A 12,500-nucleotide genomic window follows, 5' to 3' on the forward strand; every position below is an offset into this window, starting at 1 on the left:
GGAATGTGGTAGTTGTTGCTCTAGGCACAGAGTCAGCTATAGTCAGAGCCCCTGGAGCTACAGGTTAATTAATTAGTAATTAATTAGTGGTTAAGTGCCTTGCTCAAGGGAACATGCAGATCGAACCAGCGACCTTCTGATTGCGAGCCGGCCTCTCTAACCTCTGGGCTATCTACCGCCGCCCCCAAAGGTTGTGTCAGCTGTGTTTACCTCAGACAGACGACCACCGTGTGTGTGTGTGTGTGTGTGTGTGTGTTACGAGAAGCGTGTTTGGTGTTGTCAGGTTGACTCACCACGGCAACGGGGCTGTCGCTGCGGTAGGCCACCGCGTGGACCGACGACGCCCTTCCCAGCATGCACTGCTCCACGTAATCAAGGAGCACATCTGATGTTTGGTCGGGGCTGGAGGGAGGGGGAGGAGGGAGGAGGGGGAGATAAGAGGAGAGGCAAAGAGGAGGAGGGGATAAAGGAGAGGGAGGAAAGGAGAAGGAGAGGGAGGGAGGAGGAGAGAGGGAGAAAAGGAGGAAGAGAGAGGTGTAATTAAATAACAAATATCAACATTCAGGGGCAACATTATGTTAAGGGATATACAGGTTAGCTGAATGTGGGTGATGAGAACAGGTTACATAGTACACAATATTAACGGGTCATCACCAGATACACTGTACATATACATGAATGAATACAGCAATGTATCGGTCTCAACTGGTTTCAAGTTCCAAGTTTCAAGTTTCAAGTTGTATTGTTATGTCACATTACACAAGAGTAAAAGAGCAAAATTCTTAGGCTGCGGTTCCTGGCTTTGCAGCACAAAGACAATAAGGCAATAAGTCAAGATAAAATAAAGTAGTATATAATAGTTACAAGACATAAGTAAGACAATAGACCTATCGCTAATCCACGTCCCTTTGAAAACTCGGACAAACAAACAACGCTTCACTGACAGTGACTGACTGACCGACCGTGACTGAATGACATTCAATGACTTACAATGGCGGGAGTTGGCACATTTCTGATTTACAAGTAAGTAATAGACATGTTTTTTTAAAGATGACAAGAATATTTAGTCTAGAAGCTTTTCACCATCAGATATTAGCGAGTTGTTTGTCTGAGTTTTCTGCCTGTAGTGACTTTTGCTGTGATATGATTGGACAGTTTCTATTTTGGGGCGTGGCTTAGCGATAGGTCTATTGGACAAGTGACCAGTTGTGGGAGACAAATAAGACAGGATACAGTTTAGCAGTACAAATGGGTGGCAGTGGGTGTAAGAGGGAGAGTGAAGTGGTTCACCTGGAGCTCAGGACCAGGACCAGGGTGTGGAGCTGAGCGCAGCCCCGGCCCAGGCCTCTCTTCAGGGCTTGGAGGAGGTTGCAACCCCCTGAGGGCCTCAGACCAGCCACCCAGCCACGGGCCTCCCGCAACCTGGGGAGACATTTATAAATAATAAACAATAATAAATCATAATAATAATAATTTTATATATATATAATATAACAATAATAAATCAGTCTCTATAGGGGTCAGGTGAGGCTTTTGAGAGACAGGTAAGGCCATAGAGAGACAGGTGAGACTATAGGGGTCAGGTAAGGCCATAGAGAGACAGTCTAATTGGGTGTAGTCAGGCTAAGAGATATTCTGTCTGCTTTAATACGTAGTCATCAGAGACCCTTTAAGGTTGGATACAGAGTTGTATGCGATGTAGCTTGAGGCAATGATCAATAATGTAGCCTAGCCTTGGGCTAGGATGTAGAGAGCGGTCACACGGTACACACTCACACTTCCACTAAAGCTCCCCGGGCGAGAAGGTTCAGGCACGGACAAGCTTCTGCAGATATCCACAACTTTCATACCAGACTACTGAAATGATGTGTGTTAGAGTACTCGGGCTAAAAGTGTTATTTTAATTCACTTTGAGGGTGACTCTTCGAGGAATCTATGAAATAAATCAAATACAAGAGGGGGCCCGCCGGCTCCTCGTCCACCTTCTCCTCGCCCGTCTCTCCTCCCTCTCCTCCTCATGGTCATCACTCCGTCTCCTCCGTCGCTCCCTTCCCTCCTCACACTCCCTCGCATAATGCCCCTGTTTCCCACATCTGTGGCACTTGAATTCAGAGCAGTCTTTCTTTATATGTCCAAGGCTGAATGCATATTCTGCATACTTTCACTTGTCTATCATGGACCACTGAAACTTTGTGGAGTATGGCAGAGATGTTATTGTGCCATTGAATTGAATTTGACCTTCAGAAATCTCGGCCCGTCCGCCACATCTGTTCCAGGCCACATCCGTCTCTTTATAGGGCATACGGCTGTCACTCCCCAACCCTCGAGTTTGTTCAGTATCTCCTCATCCGTCACATAGGCAGGCAGGTTCATGAAGGATACCCCCACCTCAAGATTTATTAGTTCTTTTGCACTGACTTCACACCCACCCCTTAATTCTGAAGCCATCCATTAGTTTTTCTTTTGCTGTAACCGAACCCCATTGTCATTTCCTAAGTGTTTCTACCCTTCTCTCTGCATGCCTCCACGCTTCCACACACCATCTTTGGCATAGACGGATCATGAAAAAATGGGCCCCTGGGCCTGGACGTGTAGAAAGCCCCCCCCCCCCCCCTCCCCAGCGCAAACACATATTTTTTTTTAGAGCGCAAGTAAACACAATGCCAACAGCATATAAGACATACCGGTAGCCTACGTTTACCTGCATCTCAACAGATTTTACAGCGGAGGAACACTCAAAGCCAACAGCACAATAACTAGAAAAAATTCACCTGTATTTCAACGACACAGGATTTACAACACAGGCATGCCACACTCACTTTTTTTTTTGAAGATCTAAGATGCCCAAGTAGTTTCCATTGTGTGGGGAATCTAGCAATTCATCACGCCCCCTAAATGCGAGACCCCTCTCCCCTAAGAACTTGATGACGGAGACAACTCTCCTAAGCACCTCTCTCCAATATTGCCTCTCTCCATCGATTTGCTTCATAAGGTCGGCGTCCACGGTGGCACATGTGATTCTCTGATGCAGGGCAAGCATGCAGGCTCGATGTTCTTCACTTCTCTCGTGCTCGCCGATTCGCTCTGGGTGTTTCCAGTCACAATAGCCAGTAACGAATGCAGCATGTGACTTAGTGGACAACAGCTTGCATGCAAAACAATAAATATTTCCTGTGAATGGGGAATACGTTATCCACTCTCTATCAACCACTTGGCTATTGGGCAAAATGCATTTCAGCTGTTCATTTGTTAATACTCTGGATTTGCCACCAATCCCACTATCCCTTACAGACGCTAGATAATGTGCACGCCGATTCTGGAACACTTTAACTCCTCTGTCAATTAGAACCGCTTTGGCCCGCTTACTTTGAGTGATCTCCCACAAAGCTGGGTCAGTTACGGTTTCAAACCAAGCCTCGCTCTCCTCTCTTTGAGTAGTCTGTAACTGATCCTCCATGTTAGCAGGCGGCGGAGGCGACACGCGTCGCCGTTTGGCCTCTTGAGCACCGGCCTGCTCCTCTTCCTCACTCGCCAGCACCAACAGTTGCCCTGGTGGTGCAGCATTCGCACTAGCACTAGCAGTGCTGCTGACTGGCTCTGGCTGTTGCTCATCTCCCACGATGGGCTCGTCAGCCTCCCCCGCAACCCTAATGTTGTTCTCTTCATTTGTTTTAATATTCTTGAAAAAATGTGAAATTCGAGGAACATGATGTAAAATATCAGATTGTTTTGCTTCTTTTTCTTTTTTTATCTTTCGTTTAGCTGCTCCACTTAATGTGTGAAGGTGCTCCATTTTACCTGTGCGTTGTCAGTCTCAAGTTCGTTGTTATTGACATTGACCTCGCGACCTGCACCAGTGTGACCTCGTGACCTGTCCCCGGTACACAAACTTTAATGGCGCCCTCTAGTGTCTAGTTTCTATAGCCTACTCATTAATCTAATGGGAATGTAGCCTGTATTCGCATTATAATCTGAGTAGGCTATAGAAACTATGTAGCCCACACAAGCTTCTCTTTTTTTTGCAAGACGTGGGCCCCTATAAAATTGTTCAAAATAGTATATTCAAAAGTATATTAAAAATAGTTTTTTTACGTTCATATAAGGAATCTCATTTGTCCCAGTTACAGTAGGACATTTTCTACCGGCATCCCTGCGACAAGAAATGCAAAGGGCCCCCTGATCTCTGGGGCCCCTGGGCCTGGGCCCGGTAGGCCCGTTCAGTAATATGTCTTTGATCTTTGGTTGTTCTCAACAACTCCATCAAAGTCTCTTCCACTTCTCCCTCCACCTTCACAATCACCGTCGATGTCTTCTCATCATTTCGTACCTGCTTCTCTCTTTCTTTCGCTGCTCCACTGCCGATGTTTTTTACATTATCCTTCTCCATTCCATTTGTCATTTCCATTGTATTCGTCCCAAGATGCAAAATATGTCACCCCCCCCCAAACAGCCAAGCTGCTGGGGGAAGCCAAACTGAAAATATCCCTCCTCAGTTGATTTGACTTAAGTATCTTAAGAAGTATCTTACGTTTGTTTGCTCCACCGTGTGCTCTCAGTCTTCCTCCCACCAAACACTTCCTGAAAGGGGCGTGTCCAGTCACATGATCTACCAGCTGAGCCACAGAGGACATCATGTGATACCATCCCTGGGCCCAGTTGTTCAAGCCTTTTAATCTGGACCTTTAATCTAGAATGATCCAGATTATTTTCTCTGATCCAGGATCAGATCGAGCTGGCTGATTTCCCCCCCTATATGACTCAGAATCAGCCAGGTAGATCTGGTCCTGGGTCAGAGAAAAGTATCGGGATCAGGGAGGATTCTGAACGACCGGGTCCAGGAGACTCAGAGCAGGACAACTAGGTCCAAACTCAAGCCCGGGGGATGGGTTGTGGCCCTCATTCAGCCTGGTCCATTTAGCCCTTCTGATATGAGGCATTTTTGTGTGGCTTTCAAATAATCACATACTTTAAATGGTGGCCATAAACTGCCCACTCTCAGTCACCAAGGAAAGAAACAGGCTTTAGGAGCAGGCACATACCGTATCAAGTAACAGTGAGACCAGGTTAACTCTAGTCTAGGATATAGGAGACTTGCGATAGGAGAAGTTACGATGGACAGATGTAAAGCTATTCTCTCTCTGTGAACAAGTATATAAGCTGTAACTTCCATCAGTAAATGGACTGCAGTTATATAGCGCCTTTATCCAAAGCGCTTTACAACGGCCTCTCATTCACCCATTCATTCACACACCAATGGCGGCAAGCTACCATGCAAGGCGCCGGCCCGCTCACTGGGAGCAATTTGGGGTTCAGTGTCTTGCCCAAGGACACTTCGACATGTGACCAGCCGGGGCTCGAACCGCTGATCTACCAACCTTGCGATCATTAGACGGTGGCTCTACCTCCTGCGCCACAGCCGCCCGATAGTAGTACATTGCTCGGTCGCTCACAGCACCACAAGCTCGGCCCTCGGCCTCTATGCCGCTGCCACACCTAACAGAGCCTTGCTGCCTTGGAAACATCTGTACAGAGAATGTTCACAACACTCGCTCCCCGTTGGTGGAATGACCTTCCCACGGCTGTCAGAACTGCAGAGTCACTACCCATCTTCCGTCGTAGACTGAAGACCCATCTCTTCAGGTTACACCTTAACTGCTCCTCCTGAGACATCTACTGCCCCCCAGCACTGCGTCTCCTGGAGACACCCGCTTTTCCCCTCTACTGTGTCCCTAAGAACTTCTATTGCCCCCCTTGTACTGTTTCTCTGTTTCTCCAGTGTCTAAATATAAAAAATAAAAATAAATTTAAAAATTTAAAAAACTAGGTTTAGAAGAAGGTGATAGAAGAAGGTTTTTCCTTCTATCAATGGCCCCGGGCCTGAGCTGGATTACTCTTCCTACGACTGGTGGATTGATGATTCACTTACTTAGTCAAATGTATTGATTGTAAGTCGCTTTGGAATAAGGCCTCTGCTAAATGCCAAAAATGTAATGTAAATGTAATGTAACCCAGATCTGCATAAATCAATGATCACGATTCAACCTTCTCTCTGAGTGATCAATGTCATTTCCGGCCACCTGACTGAGGAGGACGATATCCCCTTATAACACCTTCACCCCCTGGGAATCCTAGGTCAAGATGTTGATCTGGACGGTGGTATTTGGGGCTAGCATGTTGCTGTTCTGTCTCTAGACCATTTCTGTAATGACTCATCTTCTATCTATGCTATTTTCCTTCCTGGTTGTAAAGGGTGCTCTATCATCATTATCTGTGACTCTCTGTGACTGTCAGTGGAAATGGACAGTAGACAATAGATGATTTTTCAAACTAATGACTAATGGAAGTTGCGTAATGATGTTGGAGATTGAATAGACATTAGCATCAATCAAACAGTCACACTGGTTTGTGATTTATGGCCACTGACACAGTAATAATAAAAAAAGATGTATATATATATTATTTTTTTTATTTTATTTTTTTTACACACACACACACACTCACACTCACACACACGCACACACACACGCACACACACACACACACACACACACACACACACACACACACACACACAGACAAACACTTAGGGGAGAGTGAGAGCTACTGCGCACTATGTATATATATTTGAGCATTCTAGCATTGTAACTGCCAATGGCCCCTGACCCTAGCATTTCCTGTGATGACTGATAGATAGATGATTCACTTCCTTAGACAAATGTGTTTGTTGTAAGTCGCAATGGATAGAGGCCGTCTGCTAAATGCCAAAAATGTAAATGTGAAAATGTAAATGTAATAAGTCCCCAGTATGAGAAAGACTGAAACTCTGTTTGTGTTCTTTGGATGGTGGATAGAGACAGAGCTTATTCTCACTGAAGAGAGCACAGTAGCTCTCACTGTCCCCTGAGTCTGTGTCTCTCTGTGTGTGTGTGTGTGTGTGTGTGTGTGTGTGTGTGTGTGTGTGTGTGTGTGTGTGTGTGTGTGTGTGTGTGTGTGTGTGTGAGTGAACAGGCACAGACTGTTCTAACATGTACAGTACCCACACATTCCCAAATGACTCATCTACAACAACACAGGAGGCACATAAAAACAGACATTAAAACAGGCATTGAAACAGACATTCAAACAGACATTGAAACAGGCATTAAAACAGACATTCAAACAGACATTAAAACAGACATTAAAACAGACATTAATACCCCAATGAAAACAAACACAGGAGAGAGTAGAAACCAACAGCGTGTCCACTGCGCTGGACTGGCCGTGGACCTCTCCCCTCCTCTCCTCTCCTCATCTCTCTTCTCTCCTCTCCTCTCCTCCCCTATCCTCTCCCCTCTCCCCTCTCCCCTCCTCCCCTCCCCCTCCCCTATCCTCTCCACTCCTCTCCTCTACTCCCCTATCCTCTCCTCTCCCCTCCCCTCCCCTCCCCTCCCCTCTCCTCTCCTCTCCTCTCCTCTCCTCTCCTCTCCTATCCTCTCCTCTCCAGCCCCACGCTGATAGAACAACACCCAACCTCCATTAACTTCAACACAGAGCTTCTGTGAGCTAAAGTGACTCAACCGTTCTTAAGAAGACCAGAGCAAACGATTTCAGGATAATAGGGGCTTTTATCCAACCAAAACACTTGGGGGACACGTGTCAGCTAAAATATCCTCCCTAACATCAATAAAAGGCGAAATTCTTGGAGCTGTTTTGCGGTCAGACAGGGCTCGAGGCGGACTCTGTCAACCTGGCATCGTTTAAACTTTAAAGCACTTTGATGTGTTGATGGATGGGGGGGGAAAAAAATCGCTTCACGAATACAATTCATTGTCATGGTTTTATCATTGTAAGGCCGAGTTGTTATTTTTCTGTGAAGGTTTCTCTATGTGACCTTTGACCCCAGGTTTTACACATTTAAGGACCTATATTAATGACTTATATATAGCGCCTTTATTCCAAAGCGCTTTACAATGGCCTCTCATTCACCCATTCACACACACACACTCACACACGGTGGCAAGCTACCATGCAAGGCGCCGGCCCGCTCATTGGGAGCAATTTGGGGTTCCATGTCTTGCCCAAGGACACACCTCGCTGAGGTCTCGTTGGGGGGGGGTCTCTCACCTGAAGGGGGTGAGGTCTAGGGGGGGGGGTCTCTCACCTGAAGGGGGTGAGGTCTAGGGGGGGGGGGGGGGGGTCTAACCTGAAGGGGGTGAGGTCTAGGGGGGGGTGTCTCACCTGAAGGGGGTGAGGTCTAGGGGGGGGTGTCTCACCTGAAGGGGGTGAGGTCTCGGGGGGGGTCTCTCACCTGAAGGGGGTGAGGTCTCGGGGGGGGTGTCTCAACTGAAGGGGGTGAGGTCTAGGGGGGGGGTGTCTCACCTGAAGGGGGTGAGGTCTCGGGGGGGGTCTCTCACCTGAAGGGGGTGAGGTCTAGGGGGGGGTGTCTCACCTGAAGGGGGTGAGGTCTAGGGGGGGGTGTCTCACCTGAAGGGGGTGAGGTCTAGGGGGGGGTGTCTCACCTGAAGGGGGTGAGGTCTAGGGGGGGGTGTCTCACCTGAAGGGGGTGAGGTCTCGGGGGGGGGGGTCTCTCACCTGAAGGGGGTGGGGTCTCGGGGGGGGGGTCTCTCACCTGAAGGGGGTGGGGTCTCGGGGGGGGGGTCTCTCACCTGAAGGGGGTGAGGTCTAGGGGGGGGGGGGGGTCTCACCTGAAGGGGGTGGGGTCTCGGGGGGGGGGTCTCTCACCTGAAGGGGGTGGGGTCTCGGGGGGGGGGTCTCTCACCTGAAGGGGGTGGGGTCTCGGGGGCGGTCCCAGAGGCTGCTGGTCTCCGTGCCGAAGGTCATCAGGAACAGCTGCTGCCTGCTGCTGAGCTGCTCCTCCAGCAGAGACTGAGAGGGACCAGGAACATCACACACATGTTAAACACACACACACACACCATGTTAAACACACACACACACACACACACACCATGTTAAACACAGACACACACACACATCATGTTAAACACACACACACACACACACATCATGTTAAACACACACACACACACACCATGTTAAACACACACACACACACACACACCATGTTAAACACACACACACACACACACATCATGTTAAACACACACACACACACACACACCATATTAAACACACACACACACACACATCATGTTAAACACACACACACACACATCATGTTAAACACACACACACACACATTCACACACATGTTAAACACACACACACACCATGTTAAACACACACACACACACACACACATCATGTTATAGACACACACACACACCATGTTAAACACACACACACACACCGTGTTAAACACACACACACACACACACACCATGTTAAACACACACACACACACACACGTGCGTGCAGACACACGCACACACGTGCACACATGCTAAACGTGCACACACACAAGCATGCATTAAACACACACACACAAACACACACACACAAGCATGCATTAAACACACACACACACACATTAAATACACACACACACACACACACATTAAACACACACACACGTGCTGGTTCTTACCAAGAGATCCCTCTTTAGCGCTGCTAGCCTCTCCTCTGTGCAGCTAGCATCAGACGTGTCAACCATGACCCCCACTCTGGACCCCTCCACCCGGCCAAACACCTGCCACACACACGCCGCACAACACATGTAAGTATGCTAGGGCAGTAGGCTAATGCTAGTATGCTAGGGCAGTAGGCTAATGCTAGTATGCTAGGGCAGTAGGCTAATGCTAGTATGCTAGGGCAGTAGGCTAATGCTAGTATGCTAGGGCAGTAGGCTAATGCTAGTATGCTAGAGCAGTAGGCTAATGCTAGTATGCTAGGGCAGTAATGCTAGTATGCTAAGACAGTAGCAGGGTAGAGACAGACAGAGTGATGCTAGTATGCTAGGACAGTAGCAGGGCAGAGACAGAGATGCTAGTATGCTAAGACAGTAGCAGGGTAGAGACAGACAGAGATGCTAGTATGCTAGGACAGTAGCAGGGTAGAGACAGTGATGCTAGTATGCTAGGACAGTAGCAGGGCAGAGACAGTAGCTGCTGTACCTTCCTGCTCCCCTGGTTAAGCCAGCGTATCTGGCCGTGGTAGCGCTCCACCGCCCTGGAGACCAGACAGGCAACAACAACACTGTTATCAGCAGGGTGTGTGTGCTGGTGCGGTCAGAGTGGCTGGCACTGGTGCAGCTTGTGTGTGTGTGTGTGTGGGGTGTGTGTGTGTGTGTGTGTGTGTGTGTGTGTGTGTGTGTGTGTGTGTGTGTGTGTGGGGTGTGTGTGTGTGTGTGTGGGGTGTGTGTGTGTGTGTGTGTGTGTGTGTGTGTGTGTGTGTGTGTGTGTGTGGGGTGTGTGTGTGTGTGTGTGTGTGTGTGTGTGTGTGTGTGCGTGTGTGTGTGTGTGTGTGTGAGCTCTTAGCCTCACTGGGAGACGCGGAGGTCAAACTCTGAGACTGCAGCAGCACTGATCTCCAGCTGGCGGCCAAGCCCTCCGTCCACCCCAGCCCTGCACACAACACAAGGGAGGGGTCAGAGGTCACGGGGGCAGGGTCAGGGGTCAGTTGTCAGGGTCAGTGCCACTTGTAAACAAATGATCCCTTATTTATTTTTATTTATTTGAAGTATTTTTTTCAGAGTGGGGCAGTCCTACTCATATTTTTCCTTTTATTGATAGAGACAGTAGAGATCATGACAAGAAGGATGGATGAGACAGAGAGAACGGATGACAAGCAGGACATATCCAGGGCCGGAATTGAACCGGGAACCCTGCGGTTACATGGTCGACGCTTAACCCACTACGCCACCTAAGCGCCCCCAAATGATCCCTTTTTAAAAGCCGGATGAACGGGTCCATAATTTGGGCCCAAATTATGCTTTAATTTGATGATTCATTTCATTATTGTTGACTTCATATACTGTATATGTTCATTTATATATTCATATTGACTTCATCTCCTTGTCAGGTGTAGTAGTATGTTATTCTGAACCGTGATCAGACCTAGTATACCCATGCCAAAATTCAAGGTGTTACCAATCAAACAGCATTTGCCGAGTATTTTCCTATCAAACGTCAGGTCCCTGACGAATAAGATGGATGAACTGAGACTACAAGTTGCCAAAAATAACATCGTGGGAGATAGCTGTGTGATTATTCTTACTGAAACCTGGCTAAATGACACTATCGTGGACTCAGCGATTAGCTTGGAGGGCCGCACTCTACATCGCACTGACCAAACGCAGCTCAGCGGCAAGTCCCGGGGGGGTGGGATCATAATATCGACGAAGGATAGCTGGTGCTTAAACACGAAAACTGTAAGTAGCCACTGTTCCCCAGACCTGGAATACTTGACTGTTAAATGCCGACCCACATACCTCCCGAGGGAGTTCAACGCGGTGTTCATTACATGTGTTTACATTGCGCCTAGCGCGGACGGTAGCCTAGCATTGGCGCGGCTATATGACATCATCAGTGGTCTACAAAGCACAGACCCACAGGCTATTCACATTATAGCAGGAGATTTCAATCATGTCGACCTGAAGGCAGTACTACCTCCTTAATGTCGTTGTTTGGTACCTGTACTGTAGCAATGACAATAAAGACCATTCATTCATTCATTCATTCATTCATTCATGGAGGCTTCATAAGCCCTTCATAATGCCTAGATACAGTAGATGCTCCACAATCTGACTGTAACATCTCTAACAATGTTCTTAATATGCGAAGCTGTATTTCTCTTTCAGTCTGTACCGTACTGCTGTGTCCACTCCATTGATTCCCTATCTCTATTCTATTTAATCCCTATTTGTATTCATTATCTATTATGTGTCTTTTTATCCCCCATACTTTAATCTGGCTGCTGTGAGAAAGTAATTTCCCCTTGGGGATGAATAAAGACTTTAACTTCAAATCATTCACAAGCAAATGGAAGTTATACAAAATCAAAGGGTATCTCTACAGGTCTGTAGGACAGGTGATTTATCAGTGTGTGGCTGAACTGTACAGTACAGAATACAGAATACAGAGTACATCTGTACAGTACAGAATACACAATACAGAGTACATCTGTACTAACAGTACAGTTAGCGGTCATTTGCTTCAAGTGGGATCTACTGGACTAGTCACTAATAATAAACATTTCCATAAACCATAGTGTTACGCACACAAACACCCACACACACACACACACATACGCATACGTGCACTCACACACACACACGCATACGTGCACTCACACACACACACGCATACGTGCACTCACACCCACACACACGCACACACACACACACACACACATACGCATACGTGCACTCACACACACACACACACACACACGCGTACATGCACACACACACACACACACACACACACACACACACACACACACACACACACACACACACACTTACAGGGTGTTGGTGGTTCCCAGTGAGAGGAGCTGAGGGAGGGAGAGGCCAGAGCTCTGGAGGCTGTGTGCCTGGAGCC

General features: G+C 47.8%; 1 protein-coding gene across 1 annotated transcript in view; it reads right to left on the minus strand.

Annotated features, from left to right (window-relative positions):
- Window positions 1-12,500, minus strand: part of vwa3a (von Willebrand factor A domain containing 3A) — a gene marked incomplete at both ends in the record, with an annotated part of 47,804 nt that overhangs the window by 33,709 nt on the left and 1,595 nt on the right. Inside the window, 8 exon segments of the mRNA XM_080523594.1 lie at window positions 294-402; window positions 1,291-1,422; window positions 8,572-8,661; window positions 8,759-8,865; window positions 9,548-9,649; window positions 10,074-10,128; window positions 10,443-10,523; window positions 12,425-12,500. The exon segment at window positions 12,425-12,500 is cut by the window's right edge and continues 40 nt beyond it. Coding sequence (XP_080379720.1) covers window positions 294-402; window positions 1,291-1,422; window positions 8,572-8,661; window positions 8,759-8,865; window positions 9,548-9,649; window positions 10,074-10,128; window positions 10,443-10,523; window positions 12,425-12,500 — 752 coding nt within the window.

The sequence above is a fragment of the Nansenia antarctica genome (assembly GCF_963989245.1).
Source record: "Nansenia antarctica genome assembly, chromosome: 2".
Taxonomy (NCBI): domain Eukaryota; kingdom Metazoa; phylum Chordata; class Actinopteri; order Argentiniformes; family Microstomatidae; genus Nansenia; species Nansenia antarctica.